Genomic DNA, 21,105 nt, shown 5'->3' with positions numbered 1-21,105 from the left:
ATTTGTAATAATGTGTTTTTATGTGCTTGTGTGTGTAGTGTATTATTGTAAACTTTTTGTGGTGATTTTCATTGTGTTGATTCAAGCTAGGTTTGTAGGTTAGGTTCCCCTTATAGAACATCTTAGCTTAGAGTTATAATAATAACAATAATCAGGATCCTTGGTGGAAGCATTTGACTTATAGTATTTTAGACAACCAAGACTGTATACTGCTGTGGGACTTCACAATCATAAATAATGTCAGTATTCATCATGCATTATATTCCTGGAGAAGAAATCAAGCTCATACAGTGTAACTCACTGACATTGCATGCCTTGCTGGGCAAATCGTCCACACATCTCTCAGCAGACCATTGAGAAACTTACTCAGTAAACATGTTGATTTGAAGACGAAGATTACTAGAGTGCATGTGGAGATCTAAGAAGTGACTGTGATTCCAATTATTATCAGTGTTTTGGACTCAATACCTGCTAGGGATATGCTGGTATGCAGATATACTATTCATATCATAATAGTTGTACATGGCAGATTACATGCATGATTTTTTTTTAAATTTAATGCAAAAATGGCTGGCACAAAGTTTGTCAGCAGTTGGTTTTGCTTGGTGATTCACACCCGTAATACCTATTGAAATGTCATCATTCTTGGAGTACTATCCTCACTGATCTCCACCTTCAGAACTGTATTGTTTAGAACCACTGGTATTTTAAGACAATAAAAGAACATTTGATTGTTGCCCCTTGTGGTATTTCTACTGACATTTCTTGGTTAGAATTTCTGACTAGGCACTAGGTCTTTATACATCATGTACCAATGTATTGTTTTGCTGGGTATTTAAATTTAAAATAATAAGAAATATACCATACTACCACATTCAGTTTAGGCACTGTCTGTATTAGTGAAGGCTACATAGCCATACACCTGAGATTTGGTCATGTTTCATTTTTTGTAAATGTGTAATCAGTCGTCACACATATTGTATTTATTTGTTACACCTTTGCATCATTTTTGTAAAATCCACAATTGATCTAATTTTGCTTTTCCCTTGTGTACAGTACCTTGTAAAAATTTGGTGGAAGTCATGCATGAGTAAATTAATAGAAGCAATCATGTTATGTGTTATGCAGATGCATATGATATTGTCATATGGTCACTTCATCCAGCCAGTCCATTGTTGACTGGACAGTTTCAAGTGTTGTATCCCAATTATTACCAATCCTCCAAACTGTTTGAGCCGTCATGACCCTTTGTTTTCCACTTCCACGGTGAGTTGACCAGGGATGCCAAACATAGTAGGATAACAGTCTTGCAGCATCACACTGATTCCTGCACATCACATCCTGTGGTAAGGCAATCACTGTGAGGTCTTCAATTTGTGAAGTTGCCTTTAGGTAATTGTGGTTTGTGTCATAATCAAATGGTGTCCAAGTTATGTTAAAATCAAGGAGGACACTAGAAAACCTGCTCTGGTCACAAGCAGCTAATTCTACTTTACTTCTGCCTAATGCTTGCCACATTCTCTCTATGTATAAAATACACGCATAGTTATTAACTATCACATTTTAGAAAGAACACAATGCTTTATGTATATATTAACAGTATTATGCTTTTTGTCATGTCAAGTAACTAGTGTCATGTTCCAAGCCTAAACACAGACCTATTTAAATCAGTATGATAATCATGATATTTTATTTCCTGCTGTGTTGATAACACAACAATCTTTTACATGGGAATTTCAAGACACACGACACGCCAAACGTATATAGCTACATGTATGTTCATACATTGTGTACATACCAGTATTAACATTACTCCTAATCAGAATTAACCCCATACAGGGGCAGAATTTCCAGGCTTTATGAGCAGCTTGTGGTGGACAGCCTTTTGCACTTGTTTTTGATACAATGATGTCACTGTCACGTAAGTCATCAAGTATTGGTTCAATGTTATTAATCAAGATAGCATCAATGTCCATTTGCAACACATCATATCCCCAGTAGTTTAATATCCCCAACACTGTAAACCTAGTGATTACCTGGGCACTGTACATTTTCTCTTTATCCAATTCCTCGACTGAGAAAACAATATAGCTAGCTAACTAGCTAGAACTCACCTGTGGTGCTTCAGTGGTGGTTGATGAGCTAGACAGCTTCGGAACCAACACAGAATTGAAAAATTCACGAAAGGTAGCTGTATCCGAATGGGATTGAACGATTTCCCAAGGAAGCAGCGATTTTCTACGAGATAAATCCACTACCGTCACACACAAGAGAGCCATGCTGTTAATACCAACCTTATCACGTGCGATAATGGGTGCGCATGTGCATAACTAAAAATTTGATGCGGGCGGTTGATGAGAAACAAGTTATCTCATTGCAGTGGCCTATATTACGTAACGCGTTATATTACATAACGCGTTATATTACGTAATGCGTTACCCCATCTCTGACTGTATATTAACACAGGTTAATAGCACATATTTATCGAATCACGTATTGTGGTTGTTGGTGGTATTAAGTATTTATCGAATTACATTTAGTAGATGCTGGTGGTATTACCATTAACTATATATTTTTTGGCAGGTGGTCAGGTTGTTTAATCACGTGATCAGGTGCACGTGATCCGCTCTCAACGCAGGTGGGTGACAAGCACGTAGCTGCTATTGCGTTTTCGAGCCTTTGTTGTAATCTGTATGGCTCAATGTAGGATTTTTGGCCCCTGCAGCTAACTCGAGCCTATCTGGACGAGAGTTCCATAGCCCAAAGAAAGCCCATAATGGGTTAGCAGGGGGTTCTAAGTGGCTAGTTGGAGTAGTTTAAACCTTGTCAAAAATGATCATCTTGTTTGAGCTTGGTTTTCCTATCGCCCAGATGAGTTCTTGTCACCTTTGATAGGCACTGTTAAGCGTTAGCACCATAGGGTTAGATCACCAGATGCTTCCCCGGAAATGGGCCTAACAAATGGCCCTAGGGACTTTTAGATGTCCCGCTTTTCAGTTCTTGTCCAGCACGTTTGCCTTTTGTGCTGGGGGTGGTAGGAAAGGGCATTACATCTAGCCCGGGAAAAAAAAACAAAAAAAAAAACTATTATTTATTTCAATTTTAAATTTATAAACATATATTTACTATTACTTTTCTTGTTCTTATTTTAATGAATATATATAATATTAAATAGGGTTAGCACATGTGTCTGCCTATTCATGGCTACCTGGCCACCTCTATGTAAACCGTGCCGGCAGCGCAGTTTAGGAGCTGCAAATTGCTATTGGTTGTTGATACTGGCCGGTATAGAAAGGAATATATTTCAAAACGGTAAGTGAGTGATGTTGTATCAGTGCCATGCCCTGGTCTGGCGAGCAATCAGCTGTCAGACTACCCCAGCTTCATCGATACTTAGCTGCGTGACACTATACAGCCTTTGTTTGATTGGAGTTTTATGGTCATAGTTATGACTTATGCTAAAACTGCTTGCTATAGGTGTGTCACCAGCGTGGTGCAAAGTTGGCAGTATCAGTAGCCGTAGCTATAGCTTGTTATTAATCTATAATGTACATGTGTATGCAAGTGCGTTTTAGTGGCTGCGTGGCCTGTTGGATTTTAGCACTGTAGTCATGTGATGGCTTAGCTGATGTGCAGTTGTGCTCATGTCCCCAGCTAACAGTGCAGTCATAGTGAGTAATATTGGCTCACCTATTTGTGCACTCTTGACACAATCATAATTGACGTGTTCCCCTATCCGGAGAATTGAGGCACAGCCCAGTCTGATGTGTCTATGTGTCACTAATCTGATACTGCTTAGGGCAATCTCACATCTCTATTGATAGTGTAGGTATGTGTGTTAAACATGCCTGGTGTGATTTCAATAAACTAGTGCATGATACCGCTGGCATGTGGTAATGATCCAATACCTTAGTACAACTTTGTCTTGTTGCCAGGGACCCGCCTATTATGCTGGCATAATTGTGAGCATAATAGGTGCCTGAAAGCATTGAGCATAATGCTAGCATAATAGGTAGAATATTTGTATAATAGTATGAATTCTTGCTTATCAAAATAGCTATCACGGAAAGATCGATATACTCTAATAGAACAGTCAATAACTCTAATAGAACAATCACATAGCTGACTGTTCTATTAGAGTATATCGATCTTTTCTGTGATATGCATTTTGACAAGTAAGTTTGTGCTTCAGCCACTTGTTATTTATCCATAAACTGAAAATTATTAGCAGAGCATGAGAACTGAGGCATAAATAATTGGGCATAATAGGTAAGTATTGAGCATAAATTTAAGCATAATAGGTAAATATTTGAGCAGTGCAGCATAGCATAATAGGTAAAATTATGAGCATTATCGGCGGGTCCCTACTTGTTGCCTGAAGTAGTGCTACTAGATCTAGACTCACTCAGTTGCTTTGTTCGGTGGTCACCATAGCTGTTATAGTGTGCTGCTTATCTGTCACATCCTGACTAGCTGGATATAGAATATTCTAGTCTGTTTTTTCTTTTCTTTTTTTGATTGCTAGGAGTTCTAGTCAAGGTGTTCCCAGCAAGTGAGCTGTACTAGTCGCCGCTGGTCATCTTGATTATTGGTTATTGATTTAGCTGATATGTGTGTACTGTACATGTGCTACTGAACATCGCTGCCACATCTAGCTACAGCAAATAATGTAGTCTGGTGCTAACGCTCAAGTTGATGACTGACTACACTGTGCTGGTCACTTAGCAGGTATAGTCATATGCTCTCGGTGTAGCTGAAGTGTGCTTAAACTGTGGCCACAGCTGCTGCAAGTCCTGCCATTTAGTGGTAGTGATTAGCTGATGTGTCACTGTACCATGCTACAAATGTAGCTGTCCTGTCATTCAGTTAAGTGCAGTAACTGATATGCTACTGTATAAGCAACTGAGTAGCCATTTAGTTTACTGCCATCGATGTTGTGATGTATAGCTGATACATATCTGTAGTGAACTGTGCTATACCACTGTATAACTGACAAATATACTGCAAATGTCACTGTCAGGTGCTACCGTTATAGCTGATGCAGGAACTAGGCCTTCATGATCAGTGTGGGTGAAGAGGAGTCTTTAGAGCACATGGTTGGACATGCTAAGTATGTAAGATTTTGCAGAGACCAAAGCCCAACCTCATGCGATTGCTATGGCCACTGTACTGCATTACTGACATAGTTGTCTCACCCACTGTGACTAATACTGAGTGATAGTGATGCAGTCGGGTGAGAAAGCTCATAGCTGCCCTGTGCTGTTACTATCTGTAAGATCTGTCAATGGTACAGGTACAAATAGCGCAACTAATGTGTAGCCGCTAGGCCTGCGCCTATTATGCCGGCATAATCTTGAGAAAAATAGGTCACCAGTTTCGTGAGAATAATTCTGGAATTATAGGATGGTTACAGGCATAATTTTAGAATAACAGGACTAATCGGTGGAATTAGGGGATGTGTCTCTTCTTGATTACCTAGAAAAAAGAGTTAAGCTACTACAAATGATATGAAACTCTTGGTCAGTTCTAACCACTGTACCAGTGCTTCTAGCTGCTGAAACTCTGAATCTTAGATATAGTTAAATCTTATGGTAATATAGCCGATATTACAAATAAAACTTAATGGTCAAACCCTAACTTTAGACTAACAGAACTGTGAAAACTGGTTTCTTAGGTAGTAGAAGGCGCATTGCACCCTCTACTACATATGTAACCAATTTGTATATATAACCATGATATGATATGGGATTCACTAATTGTTGGAGATCTGAAGTCGCATTGTCACATTATGTTTATGACGTCATGATATTATTACTGTTTGTTGACACACAGCTGAAAACAGTCCTTCTATTGGCAGAGCTATTTCCCCTGTCTAAATTGGGCTACACTTCATACACAGTATTGGAACCGTCTTAACCTGGTTGTACAGCCTACCCATTCCAAATTAATTTCCAGATTAAAATGTGTAATAGCTAACAACTGGTGTAATAGAGAAATTCCATACTGTCTGAATAGCCTTCAGTTCGCTTAATACATACAATGTGCACTGCATGGTCACAGTTTATCATAAGCATTTTTCTTCTGTGCCACAAATCTTCTACGCTACTCTAAATGACCTACAGTATGGTGATAGTAAAATATTTGTGCATACACATTCCATAACTATGTAGTTAACCACACTGTTTGTATTCAAAGCTAAAGACACATTTTAAGCTTCTTTGTAATTATAGGTGGTAATTTGTCTGTGTGAGCTTTGTGACTTATATTTGATTGCATGAACATGTGGGTTAAGTATACCTCATATGTTTCTAAAGTGTGAGTCATGTGTATAGATATAGGTATGATAGATTGGGGATCATAGTGCCGGAATTTGATTTTTGTCACCAAATACATTTTAGGTGGAAATGGCAGATACTGATCTGTTACCAATACTTTGCCACAATGACATTACTCACAAGAAACAGTTACAGCACCAACTTAACCAATAAATCTTATTTCGTGGCTTACTGCTTTTTCCACTGTACTATAATAGCTGTCTTCTAGAATTCATACCTAGCTAACTATTAGGTTTCCATTTGACATGCTACATATGCCACCATCTTGAAAACCAATTTAATTACATCATATGAAGTATTGGGTGGTATCAGGCATTTATAGCTTTACCTACTGCATACACAGGAAGTCTGGTACTGCCAAAGTAGGGCCAAAAGCAATACTAGTATCTGTATCAATGCATCACTAATGTTATGTACATACATTTTTAATGCTGTACGACTATGACTACAATTGCAAGTGATTATACTGCCCAGTAATCACGATTATGCAATTAATTGCATTCTGTGTATTCTGAGTTGTGTGCCTTCATTTAGAAAGGTTTAACAGTCACTCGTCTCTATTTTGTGATCTGAGGCTTCCTTTACTAGCATTACTTATGATACAGGTAGACTCTAGGGTGATAGAAATTGGTTTGGAGTTTGTTAGCTAATGTGGCTCTTGACTATATATATATCATTTTCAATTAATCAATTATTTCAGTTTTTTGTGATTATTGCTTATCATGATTAGTGCTACAATTGATTAATTGCATAATTGATATAATCACACAGCTGTAGCTTTAGTTTTGCATTTTATAGAAGGTTTGTCTTTATAGGTTCCCTTCACATACCATTCCAGTAGAATCTAAAAGAAGTGAAAAGCAGCGGGTTATTAATGACTTGAAAGAAAAGCTGGCAAGAAAATCAGTGGAGGGATTGCTCACTTATTTTGTTACTCTTCCTATGGAGTCAGTACATAACCACAAACTGATAGGGGCAACAAGGCGCATGAATTCTGACATCAGAAATAAAATCCAAGAGTTCGTATCTGACAATATCACTAATGCCAAACTTATTAAAATACTTTTAAGAAAGTACGTGCTACGCCAGTATTCGTCAGACGTTGTAAAGCCACATGTCACAGACCGTTCCTATTATCCACATGAGCGGGACATTACCAACTGTGTACACAGTATCATGTCAGCTGGTAAATATTCCCATTTAGATCAATTAAATTTGGAGAAGGTAGTCACAGACTGGATAGTTAGTGATACAACTAAACCAATTGAAGAGAGGACTAAAGTATACTATAGGAAGTCCAGCACAGAATTTGAAGGTGATGCTTTGTCGTCTGTTGAAGCTGTTATAGGAACTATAGCAGACATAGCAGATGTTTCAAAACAAGGGTTTAGTGGTGATATTGATCATGACACAGAAAGTGAAGATGAGGAAAATGAGACTGATCTTTCTCAAGCTTCTACAACAGGCAGTACTTTTCTTTTTGTATATCAAGAACCATGGCAGCAGAAATTACTTCTGAAGTATGGAAATATACTAACTCTGATGGACGCAACGTACAAAACCACTAAGTATGCTTTACCACTCTTTCTTTTATGTGTGAGAAGCAACTGTGGATACATACCCGTGGCACATTTTATTGTCAAACAAGAAAGTGCCTTCCATATTGCTGAAGCTCTAAAGATCATATCACATTGGAATAGTGGTTGGGTTCCACCATACTTTATGATTGATTACAGTGATTCTGAGTTGAACGCCATCACCACTGTGTTTCCACAAGCTGAAGTGTATCTTTGTGAATTCCACCGTGAACAGGCTTGGAGTCGATGGATAAGAAGTGGTAATAATATTGAATGTGCATGAATTGCATTGTTACTCTGCCTATGTATAGGAAAGAACTGCCTTCTGGATGATGAAAGAGAGCAACTTTTACATTTGCTACGAGAAGTAGCTTTTGCTGGAACACAAAGGCAGTATCAGGCAACTTTGGATGCTCTATTGGCCAGTAGTGTATACAAAAATCATCCCCGTGTTCAACGCTATTTAACAACCAAGTGGCTTGGTTGTACAACGGTTAGCAAAATTATATAGGTATATCTATATATACATACACACATACAATACTTTTGTGTACCATTAGCTGGTAATTTTTGAAGGTTTTATTTTTTACTTTTGGATATTTCGAAGAGGCCCTTTTCTTTGACAGTAAATTCCCATGTCTGGGTGTTCTTCAAAAATAAATTCCCACCTTGAAGTGCTTTTATGTGATCCAACTTTTGGTGTATTCCTTGAGTTTTAGCTATATACTGTATATAATATGATCTAGTGCTTGTTGCCAGATAATCATTAGTGCAATTTGTACATTGTTTTACCATATCCAAATGTAGCTCAGTATTAAATGATGATATTGGTTATAACTGTACCATTACTGTGCTGGTTCAGGTTGTTTGGGTTTTCCATCATACCTGACATTTCCTGTGTGTATGTTGTGTATGTATGTATATACAAGCTTCATGTTGTATGAATTGTGTTGTAAATGATCCTTTTATCCAGTTGAAAGTGGCAAAGGCTTGCATACGTATATGTAATACAAACAGTGAGAATGTCCTAAAATCTTTTTATAATTGGTGGCCTACTAAGGACAACAAGTGAGTGTCATTTCAAGCTTAATTAATTAATTAATTTGTAAATAAATAAATCATCAATTAACTGTTTCCATTTCGTTTTAAGACAATGTAATACGGTTTTGAGTAATGGCAAGGTGAAATTTTCATCCTACAAAATCATTAGCCATCTTTAGCAATTTACTATTTGTTTAAACTAATTCATCAGGCTCTTCAACTAAACTGAGACGAGATGTGTATGTTATATCAACATTTTATTTACAGAGATGGTGTGATGCTTTTCGCAGACCAGGATACCACTCCAGTGTGAAGACCAACAACGGGGTTAAATCGTTAAATAAGTTGTTTAAGCACTGTTACAACAATTTGCGCACAGACAAAACAGTTACTGGTCTTTGCCAAATCATGCGGGATAGTTTTCTTCCTGATACCATTCACAGATATACCATTGACAATGTGAAATTTTCTTCAGATTTCAAGCTTTATGATGAAAGTATTCCTCCATATTTACACAATCGACCACAGTGGCTTGTAAAGCACTGTATGCGGCGACTACATGCATGCTGCTACAGGATTCATTGGTGAAGATATTCAGATACTAACTGCATCTACGTTCATTGTCAGGGGTCAGAGTTTCAAACAGCAGCAAGATTCAAATGAAAGAAATTCTTATAAGGTGTTCCTAGGGTCTGATGATGAGTACCCAACCTGTGAATGTGTAGATTTCAAGCTACACTGCTTACCTTGTAAGCACATGTTTGCTATCTTAACAGTAGTTCCAGGCTATTCATGGGAGTCCTTACCTGTTTGTTTTAGTACTAGTCCACTTTACAATATTGATGAATCGGTGTTTTCTGCAGACCAGAAACAAGATCTGGTATACAATCTTTCTACTCCAGTCAGTCAGACTACTCCAGTCAATCAGAAAAATTCTGTTGGATTGAGTGATCAGTTGAATGATCAGACTAATGCTACTGGTGAAGATCACACAATGGATATCATGTGTACAGAAGACATAATAGATCTAGAACGACTAGAAGTATCATCACCTCACACACCTCAGATTGCACTGCCACAAGATGAAGGGAATTCTAAGGCTATAAATTCACTGGCAGTATCGCTTAGGTCTAACCTTCAATGTCTTTAAGATTTTTCTTATTTATGCAAAGAAAAAGCATCTCTTACAACTGTTAATAATTGCATTGAATCTGCTTTACACACTGCAAACTCTTTTCTAAAAAGAGAAGGTGGGCTTATTCTACAACCCACACCTGAAAAACGAAGGAAAGTGAGCAAAGAAAAAGCAAACAAGCTACAATGTCTTCCTTCCCGTAAACGCAAGAAAAGAATAAGTTTGTTTGATCGATACAAAAATTGTGTTGGTAAATTTTTTGATACTGTGAAAGCTAGTTCTCATATTTCTATACCTGAAGCTAAAGCAAAACAGGTTAAAAGAAAAACAATTGTGAAAAAGTATCAGAATATGCAGAAAGAAAAGCCAGGGAATAAAAAGGATTCAATGAAGGATGCAGCAGTGAAAAAAAGGAGAAAAAGTTACAGAAGATATTCAAATTGTTGGTATTTACATGCAGTGTACTGTCGATCCTTATAAAAGGCGAATAATGACTGATCGTGACTTTGAGATAATACTAAGCTCAAATTGGCTGAATGATACTATTATCAATACTGCCCAGAACTGCCTGCACACCCAGTTTGAATTACCTGGGTTGTATGACACATCTCTAGGCCCTCATTTATCCTACCCAAAAGCTGAGGTTTTCCACCAGATTTTACATGACTCTAATCACTGGATCCTTGTGTCCACTTTTGGTTCTCCTCACCCAGCTGTCAAGTTGTTTGATAGTAACTATCATGGTAAAATATCATCAAGTGTTCAGAAACAAACAGCATCAATTCTTCGTACATCAGTTGATAAAATTATATTCTCTGTGCAGTCTGTCCAACAACAGATGAATACCAGTGACTGTGGTGTATTTGCAATTGCGTTCCTTGTCGAACTTCTCTTTGATGGCGATCCCACTACTGTCATGTTCGATGTTGGGAAAATGAGATCATACCTACATTGTTGTCTTAGGAGCAGAAAGTTTGATCACCCTTTCCCAAAGGTAGAAGGTGAACATGAGCATAACCTACCATGCAAGCTACTGATAGAAATTCCTGTATATTGTGTGTGTAGAATGCCATACTTTGAAAGTGATGATGAAGTCAGGGAACTTCAGATGGCAGAATGTGATCGGTGTCATCAGTGGTATCACAGAAGTTGCATTTCAGTGCCAGACTATGTTTTCAAACAAAAAAACAGATTTTGGTTTTGTTCAAAGTGTTAACTGTTCATAATAATAATATGGTAATGATTTAATTTTTCAAGCTTCGTGCATTACTTTTGCAGCATTTAATTCTTAGTGTGTTTTGTGTTTAATTTGTGTGCATGTAGCTACATGTTTGGGGAGGGACATATACACCTTACTTAGTCAAACAAGGAGAAAGATCATTTTGCATTGGGGGAATGTAGAGTATTGATGACTGGATGAAAGGGGTTAACCTTTTGTATGGAGAGCTAGAGTCAAGACATGGGATTGCGTTTCACACTTTAAAAGAAAACAACTCAGATAGCCAGCATCATTAATATTAGTGATGAACAAATCCTATATAGGGCAGCAATAGAGCTAAACGGCGCCGGAAGTCCTCACAGAGGGGGCGCCGGCATTTATCGATACTGCAGTTTAGACACCTCTATGATGTCATGACATCAGATCTCCGACGATTAGTGAATCCCCTTTCTCCCATAAGGGTATGAACTTTCTACTTGAATTATAAGCTGCAGATGAGTGGTACTTTACTCTCCATACTTCAAAGAGGATTGGTATAACCTGTGGAAGGCGCTACTTGCTTGTTATTCGAAGTGTCCGGAATTAGCCGCATGTTGCATTTTTACACACTGTTAAATTTCGGTTCATAACTCATTAGCAGTTGATTGAATCGAAACGAAATTTTTACTGCAAATGCACCATAAGATAGGCTTTAAAACGATTCCTAGAATTTGCCTTAACACGTTGTGAGTGCAGTGTTAGAGCAATTTTTCTAAAGAGTGTCCAGAATTACCCTCATTTACCTTAGCAAATATAATTTTGAATGGGTAGCTATGCTCATGTAATTGTATGCATGTGGTACATAACACCAAGGTTTCAGGAATTTTATTTAAAGTTTTTATCTAGAGCTCATAATATTATGTGTAAGTGCTTAATTCAGAATTCCAGTAATTATAATTAACCTCAAGTCTGTATTGCTCATCTTTACTGTTTTTCAGTGCATAGTTCATTACATTGTCACCTTAAATCTGCCTATGAGAAAGCCAAATACTTAATCAGTATGTTTTTGTGACTCAAAACAGTTATTTACTAGGCCTATTATTTACTCTCTTGCAATATCATCACAATGAACTCTATAATCATTTTGTGAGCTACAGAGTAGGAGACAAGAAATTACCCAACTACTCTACTATATAGCTACCGTATAACTGTTAATTAACCACTAGTATCTGTAGTACATATAAACTAGTATAGGAATTGTCATTAACAATTCCTTACCCTTTGGGGGTTTCAACATGCATACAGCACATGGATGTACTTGCTTTTTATCGGTTAGGCTTCTACAGCAATAGATATCAGTAACCTACATTGGCTTATGTTACTGTCAACAGACTGATTTAGTTTCAAACTAACACTGTAATAATTTATTATGTTGCTGTCAACAGACTATTGGCTGGATCACTTGATGTACTGAAGACTCATCACCATGGCATTTCTATTGATCAAAATGGCTTCTGTTTTCATCCTGCAAATGACAATACACTCATTTCAACAGATCAGTTAACTTCACTACAGTTTACATTAATACAATAATATCACTCAAACAGATTTTTGTTCAACATAGTGGACTCAATAACTCTGTACTTTATTCACAGACATGTAGTTAGAAGGTGACTCCAGTTAGTGTAAACAATCACAAAGCAGCTATACTGTATAATTATTGTGAATTTGTGCCTGCTGTTTGTACTTTTATAAGTTTAAGCTCAATAAGTGCCTATAAAGGAGGCATATGGCTATATTAATCATTATGCTAAAAATTGAGTATATTTTTTTTCCTGGAAACATTTGCTCATCATGTGACCGGATTTAGCAAAATCAACCATATGGGCACAAGACATATGGGCGCAAGAGCTAAAAATGAGATAACACCAGCATGAAGTTGCTGCACTATCAGGTGAACAACTTCCATGTCAAACTCGCCTTCAACTTTTCAAATCTACTTTTGGTGGACTGTTTTCTGGCAGCCTGTATAACCATGCCAGATGTCTGTACAGCCGGGCCTGTGAACGACAGGAATGATCAGATATAGTATTAAGAGAATAAGCAGAATTATTATGCCACACTCTTATTCTACCATACTCTCATTGAACCACATCAAAAAACTGTAATAGAGTGATCAAGTAATACTTTGCATGCAAGGTTAGTTTGGCCAACTCATTTTTGAGAACTATAGAACACCATGTACATGCTGGCAATGATGAACTGCATATTAACTATGCCCATAATCTAAGAACACATAAATACTCACATTGTTGTGTTCATTGGAGGCCAAACCAATAAAAAAAGAAAATACTACACAATATAGTACATCCATGTACATGTATGCATGTTGAAACCCCCCTGAAGGCAAGGTATCATTTGTGAGGATAGAATGACATTAATTTTTAGGTCTCAAAATATACTATGTCAATGGCGGATCCAGGATGGGGCATTTGGGGCAAATGTCCCCCCCCCCATTCCTTATCTTGTGGAGGAGCCAGTGATACTTTTGATTAAAATAGCTACTAAACTTTATCAGACCAAGAAACTCATGAAAACATGTACATTTTACTAGCATTTATTACAAATTCACCTGAAACCAAAGCAAACCAAAGTCAAACTAACTGTGAATTTGTCACGCAGCACCTTCGTACATACTAAGCGCCTCTAAAAATAATTAGAGTTGCTTTTGTTTAAGACATTCAGAACCTTTTAAACAGCTTGTAAGACTTCACAACCATCTGAAAAGACAAAAATGGCAAAAATCAACAGTGAGACACTACTAAGAGGTGATTATTTGTTGCTTCAAAAATGCAGCACTGAACTAGAGAATCCGGCTCTCCCAACCACTTACAACTTAGCCTGTTTGTGCCCCTCCCCTTGCCAACTCCTGGATCCGCCCCTGTATGTATTTAGCCATTTCAGAATACTAGAATGAATACTATAATTATGCAACTTCTTTAACAATCTTTTATGTCAAAAACTTTGCTAAAGTCCAATAAGATGACGTCAACCTGATACCTCTGATCCATAGCTGTTAAGATGTCTTCCACTACTGTAATAAGTTGAGTTTTGCAAGAATAGCCTGACCAATAACCAAATTGGTGATCTAATAATTTATGTGATGTGCATAGATTTAGGTGTTCTATGATAGAGTGATAATTATAAGTTATGCTCCATAATCTTCATGTTAGGGATATTGGAGGATAATCTGCTGGGTTACAACCGTAACTACATGTAAGCTTTATACTGTATCATAGTAGCGACAAGTGCAATAGCAGCAGATACCGTGTATTCAGTAAAACATGTCCAGTGAGAATTGCTAGGAGCATAGAGCCTATGCACTACAACTGTCCTAAATGGGCTAGCAGTTACACTTGTGGAAGACAGAAATTTGTTACTGTATGGTCATTTATTCATTATAAATTATTTTACTGTATTTATTTGGACACCACTGACAGATGTACCAATTTTTTTATTAATTATCCCCGGCTAGATGGACTGCCCTTGCCTACCACCCCCAGCACTGGCTGTCAAGTGCTGGACAGCTGGAGGGTACCAGCTACTGAAACAAATATCAATTGAGGGTGCCAGACTCAAGGTGACCCTCGGAATAGGCCAGATCAATCATAGATGTTATCAGATGACTAGTCGATGACCGATGACCCCGTAAGCACATCACAGCAGACCTTAACAAAGAAAAACAAAACCGACATTGAACCCAGAATAAACAACAACTGTAATTCGCATTCCACTTCTCAGCCAACATAGAGGCAAGTTTCCGAAAGACTATAGTTGCAGTACGGTAGGTCCCATGCCTCCAGTGGCTGCAACAACTAATGGGGAAAACAAGCTCTCTCCACCTCCCGAATCTGTTCATCATATGCTCGACGTTTCTCCTATTCATGAACTTGGTAGCACCTTGGCAGTGGGGAGCAAGAATAGGAGCATGCAACAGGATTAAACACCCTAACATCAATAAATGCATGCTGCCTGTTCCAACTCCAAAAGTCCCTAGCAACAACATCAAGTCGAGTTCCATCTTCTCTGTTGACAGCAGTGTATCGGAGAGGTCCATGATCTAAAGGAAGAAGAGTAGGCTCAACACCGACATCACAATACACCTCACTCAGTAGACTCGCAGTTATGTCACAAACTTCATTGTGACAAATAGATGGAAATCCACCACACGGACAACTAAAAGCGTGCTCCGCAGAAAATGACTTTCCACATGCACATGTTTGCGGCAGGTTCACTGGTTACCAGCCAAATCTTAAACATAGGGTATCATGAAACTCCCCTTTGGGCAAAGCAAACCCATGCTCAGCAATTGGAAGGGTTGTTAGCCAACATGACACGCCTCACTCTGAGGCAGCATCAAAGGCACGCCGCAGGTGTGGAGACAAGCGTTCAGAAAGCAAGCCTGCCTGAACAGATAGATCATTGCGATGAGAGACCCTCAACTCGCATTTGCACTGGCACATCTGTTGATAGATATCAAGACCACAGGAAGTACATTGTCTCAATAGATGGTCAATTAAAGGGGCTGTAATGCAACTAGAAGATGAGAAAGAAGAGGAAAAATGAGCAGTGGAAACAATGACACCAAGTCCACCAAGCCGAGCTGGCAACGAAAGAAGCTCTCGTTCAGTTGGACCAAATGCTGGTTGGCCAGTCAAAGCAGGCAAAAAAACGAAGGCTCAGAATATCATCAAGTGAATAAAAAAGGTCTGTGGCCATGGGCACCATCCGAGCAATATACGACCAGCGATGCAGAAACACATGTGTGAAGGCTGTATATGCTGCATGTGGCTGGGTGACAGCTACCTCTGGTAGGTTACCATATGGTGGAGTGGAACCAGAACATTTGTAACAAATAAAGTCGATATTGTCTTTATTTAAAGTGTCTATTTGTGAATCCTCTACAATCACAGTGATACCAGTACTCACAAATGTTGCACCAAATCATCCTCTGGCCTCTATCTGGTTGTTTGCAATAACACCACAAGTAGTCAGGATCATCGGTATCTTCCATGTTTGAATGTTAGTGGTCGAACTGACCTCTACTCCTGGACCAAATGACGCACATTAAGCCTACAGAAGCAAACGAGACGAAGATGCGAGAAGAACGACGACAGACAAACAAACAACCTCTTAATGCACAGTTCACTGCACAGGCCGAAAGTCTTGTCCAGGCTTTTCTCGACGAAAAGCACCTCAAGCTTGTCACACTACCACGCACACCTCTAGAAGTTTTTATCACATAGTTTGCTTGTGTACTTAGATTTACCATGTCTAGTTATTGAAGTAATGTATACTATGCTGTAAACTCATGCATAAAATACAGCATCACATGAAGCACCACATTTGCTATGTAGTACAAACCGTTATCTATAATAATTTTCTTTTTCAAACCAGACATGGTATTACATCTTCAATGTGATATGAATATGCTGAAAGGAGAAAAGTGGGCAAGCATTGAAAAAACTATTGATTTTTATGTGGTGCTAGGCAATATACTGTACCAATTACAGTATTAAGCCACAAAATTTGATTTAATATACTCTCGATCTCCACAACACCGTGGGTTACTGTAAAGGTCCATTTAATGGCTATGATAAGTTTCTATGAGGAATTGAACTCACATTGTGACAATACAGACAAGAAATAAGCCTAGTGATTCATGCATGGTGAATAACATTACAGCAATAGAAGCAGAAATGCATTATGACTACTATAAAGTTCTTAGTTACCTGACTATTGACAATACCATTGTCAGAGTCTACAGGCATTCTAACTGTCTTTACAGATCTAGAGTTCCTCTTTTGTCTTCAATTTACTCTCTGTACCAATATAATACAATATAATATAAACAAGTTTATTTGCATATAAACTAACTTTTGATAGTTTATTTCCATAAGTAGAAACTATGAGGACTTGTATGCCTTCAGTCTCCTGGATGAGTTCACCGATGTGATCACAGAGACACCATCTAAACTGAAATCTCGACAGTCATTCTCCAAGGATACTGAATATACCTTGGGTCTGTAACCATTTAATCAGGTAGAGTCGATGCCGCTGAACCATATTATTCAAATAAAATCAACATATGCATAGCTACTCTAAAATAACAATCATACATTTCAACAGAGCAGTCGCCATGCATACATGTGTCAAACAGTAGCTAACCATACATGAAAATATACACCTAAATAAGTAAAGCAACTACTCCATGTATTTCAGAACTTGAAACCAGGTGAGCAAAATTTCTACAACTAACCCTGGACACACACAAAAGCAAACAAAAGCAAAGCCTTCAGCTGTAATGCTAGTATGGTCATGCCTACCCAGTGAACAAGCACAGGAGTCAGTGCAGGCAAATCCTAGGACTAGTAACCCCGCAGGAGGCTGTACCATATCCAACAGGTGAAGGTGTAGGCACCCGAAGTCTCACCTACACACACACACACATACACACTGTACAATATTATCTAGCATATTCCGATTTAATATCATTTAAAATGGTTACCCATATCACTGTGTGAACAGTCTCCTCCACCTGATACTACCGTGCACACATACCCTAGTCACAGCTATCATTGAAATCTATATTAATGTAGTTAAGGTAGGCCATTGACAAAGTTTATCAGTGAGTTATATTCAGCATTAGGTGACAGTACAACCATACACTTGCTTAGTTGTGAGAACGTTAATTGAGCATGTACAATGTATCTTAGGATTAATCTAAAATTTCAATACCACCATATATGAACCCATAAACAATAACTATATCTGTATACATCTGCTGATTAGCATGACTTGCTTTTGAGGTATACTGGTCCATAGTTCTATTACATGAAAAACAATCTGGTTAATCAAGTGTTTTGAATATAGGTAATTAGCCGGACTAAATTTGGATATCAAACTGGTCTAGCCGGACTGATTTTGTTTGACTAAATGGCTGGACCATTATTAGCATCTAAATGGGTCTACCTATAGGCATATGTAAATAATTATTATAGCCAACTCCAGCTAGCTCCTGTTTGTATAATAAAAGCCGTAGAGCAGAATAGCAAGTTACATTAATGTAGCAAATAGCCAACATGCAGTTTTAAAAGATTGCATACAGTTACCCTCTACTGTAACCGGTGTATCATTAACACTCACCTGCAGTACTGCAGTGGCTACCAAGGGCTGAATGGCTAGTTGCACCATTGCTAAGATGTACTTATATTACAAAAGTGCATGACTGCTCCAAACATAAGGCCACTCTAAATAAAGACTCTGTTTCCCATCCTCCACTGGGCATACATTTATGCAAGCGAGCAGTCCATTTCCATTATAAAATTGGTAGCTTTTCCTGAGCATAGCCAGCATAAAATTAAGTTGCAGGTAGAACAAAATGTAAATTTGTAGAGACTCAATGCACACTGACACGTGAGCTGACACATTATAAAATTGAAACTGTTCAGTATGCAAGAAAAAACGGAAGAATTATAATATTATTAGTAGAGATTTCCAACTAAATTAAATAACTAACATTCCATGCATCCATTGGTATGACAAATATTGTGCTATTTTTCAGGGTCATTGTAGTACAAACCCCACCTCAATCGGTGGTTCCTATCAAAAGATATAAGCAAAAGAAGTTGACAGTGTGATGATTTTTGTGTACAGCATTTTCAATGCTTTTTATGTATATCACATGGCACCAAACACAATATTCAAAGTGTCATAAATCTAGATAGGAAACTATTAATAACATGAAATTTTCACCACATATCTATTTTATGGAGAAAAGCATATAAGCTAGGTAAAACCTCTCAAGAGTGACCACTTCTTTGTAGACTGACCACTCAGAATATTACATGAATAAAGCAAGTGATTCACAAATAAAACTGTGTGTATTATGTAATACTAAGTATACACAGGTACCCAATGCATTTTCAAGGATAGCTAACTAGAAAAATCAGTAATATTATATAACATGGTAAGTAGTGACATCACAAGTCACAATCAACAAATACTTCGGAAACATGACAATCAGATAACAAAATATATGACCAATATTATTTTTAAAATAGATTTGTTTGGACACTGTTCAGTTTTATTTGTCACATTGTAAGCACTAAGGATGATAATTATTATATAACACAATGACATCACTATACTACAAAGAGAAATTATAAATAGTTTCTGACCAAAATTACAATCACTAAAGCTGCTATAAAATGGATCAAAACAGCAATAAATACACCAGAATATAACATCAGGTAAGTGTGAAGCCATGCAAGGCTGGTATGAAGTGCCAGTCTCCATTTTTGAAAAGATTATGCTCAACCTTGAACCTTATATTGCAATTCCGCGCAAGACAACAAACTGCTCACCTTCAAACTATACTTGCGTCGATGCAGAGGGATGCCTTGAAGTCCCGGGTGATTGTATTGCTGGATTCTGAACAGTGCTAGTTGGCGATTTACCTTTTAAAGAGCCATATTTTCGTCGTGATCCAACTTCAATCGTCCTCCAATCAAAAAACACACGGCAGAATCGAAATCAGCGTATAGGGTTTGCCCAGGAATGCTTTTTTCATCCTCATCAGTCATAGATTCATGCGGAAACACTCGGAAACTTTGACTATCACCGGTGCCGCATTCTTCCAATTAGAATGCGGCCCAAGAAGCCAGCGTGCCACCCGTGAGTATATTAACAGGAAGAAAGAAAACGTAATTTTCACACCTATGTAGCTCTGTGATCCCCTATCCGATTGGAACCACATTTGCTAGAGAGGTGCCGGCCAGCAAGGGGAGCCTGCACACCAAATTTGAAGAAAATCGCTCCAGCCATTTCCGAGATACGAGCGAACAAAATTTCGTTTTAATTTCTTCGTTTTTTTTCTTCTACTTCATTTTGAACACTTCACAAAATCCGCCATAAAACACGAATGCGTGCTTGGATCGAGCTGAAATTTGGCACACTTAAAGGGTTCATTAAGGCGGAGCTCTGTACCAATTTTGGTAGGAATCCGATGAACATTCACGGAGTTATGACTGATTATTTGCGTAAAATAAGGTCGAAGGTCTGTCACGCCTACAGGGTAAACTCCTTTGAGGAATCAGTTGAAAATTGATATGTAGATGGAGCAACCATCGTAGGAGTGCCTTTTTGTAGTTTGAAAGGAATCGGGATAACGACCACGGAGATATGACACAAAACCCGACCTGTGTCAAAATTACGCGATCGATTTTTATGAATAAAAAAACTATTAGTTTCCGTGTCTATCAGGCAAACCGCTTAAAGCAATCAGCTGAAAATCAGTATGTAGCTGGAATAATCATCATAGAAAGTCCTTGCAGTAGTACAGAAGAATCGGATTACAAACCACTGAGTTATGATTCGAAAGGCAACTACGTGTAGCAAATGCGAGATACTCTAATAGAACAGTCACCCTAATAAAGCATTCAGCTGCATTTATAATTTACTCAATTATATTACATTGCAAGTTATTCTGTAGGGAATTCAGCTACAAACAAGTCACCCTGTAGTCAGATCAGCCAGAAGAAGGTATCTAATAGAGAGTTCAGCTACAAAGAAACCATCATGTAGAGAGTTCAGCTCAAACAAATTGCCCTGTAGAGAGATCAGCTAGAAGAAGTTACCTTGTAAAGAGTTCAGTTACAAAGAAACAATCATGCAAAGAGTTCAGCTGCAAACAAATCACCCAGTAGAAAGTTCCGCTATGAACAGATCACACTGTAGAGAGTTCAGTTAGAAACAAGT

General features: G+C 38.0%; 2 protein-coding genes and 1 long non-coding RNA gene across 4 annotated transcripts; 1 reads left to right on the top strand and 2 right to left on the bottom strand.

Moving 5' to 3' along the window:
* Positions 1-933: 933 nt before the first annotated feature.
* On the bottom strand, positions 934-3,041 carry LOC136256405 (uncharacterized). Of its 2 annotated transcripts, XM_066049357.1 has the most exons (3): positions 2,295-3,041; positions 1,799-2,238; positions 934-1,523 (listed from the first exon to the last, which is right to left on the bottom strand). In XM_066049357.1, exons 2-3 carry the CDS (start codon positions 2,049-2,051, stop codon positions 1,144-1,146), a joined length of 633 nt encoding a protein of 210 aa, XP_065905429.1. In that variant the 5' UTR covers positions 2,052-2,238; positions 2,295-3,041; the 3' UTR covers positions 934-1,143. The 2 variants fall into 2 exon arrangements, with proteins under 2 accessions (XP_065905429.1, XP_065905428.1); XM_066049356.1 differs by having other exon boundaries at positions 1,799-3,041.
* A 4,247-nt stretch (positions 3,042-7,288) lies between these two features.
* LOC136256043 (uncharacterized) lies at positions 7,289-11,398 on the top strand. The gene is made up of 3 exons (XM_066048960.1): positions 7,289-8,172; positions 8,224-8,405; positions 9,221-11,398. The coding sequence occupies exons 1-3, from the start codon at positions 7,323-7,325 to the stop codon at positions 9,539-9,541; spliced, it is 1,353 nt and encodes a 450-aa protein (XP_065905032.1). The 5' UTR covers positions 7,289-7,322; the 3' UTR covers positions 9,542-11,398.
* Positions 11,399-12,484: 1,086 nt separating this feature from the next.
* On the bottom strand, positions 12,485-20,448 carry LOC136257011 (uncharacterized). The gene is made up of 4 exons (XR_010701771.1): positions 17,364-20,448; positions 17,224-17,317; positions 17,079-17,168; positions 12,485-12,811 (listed from the first exon to the last, which is right to left on the bottom strand). It is a non-coding gene; the product is annotated as an uncharacterized lncRNA (long non-coding RNA).
* Between the last annotated feature and the right edge of the window lie 657 nt (positions 20,449-21,105).

The sequence above is a fragment of the Dysidea avara genome, chromosome 5, assembly GCF_963678975.1.
Source record: "Dysidea avara chromosome 5, odDysAvar1.4, whole genome shotgun sequence".
NCBI lineage: Eukaryota > Metazoa > Porifera > Demospongiae > Dictyoceratida > Dysideidae > Dysidea > Dysidea avara.
Note: the sequence above shows the minus strand (reverse complement) of the source record. Positions and strands in the feature narration are given on the sequence as shown.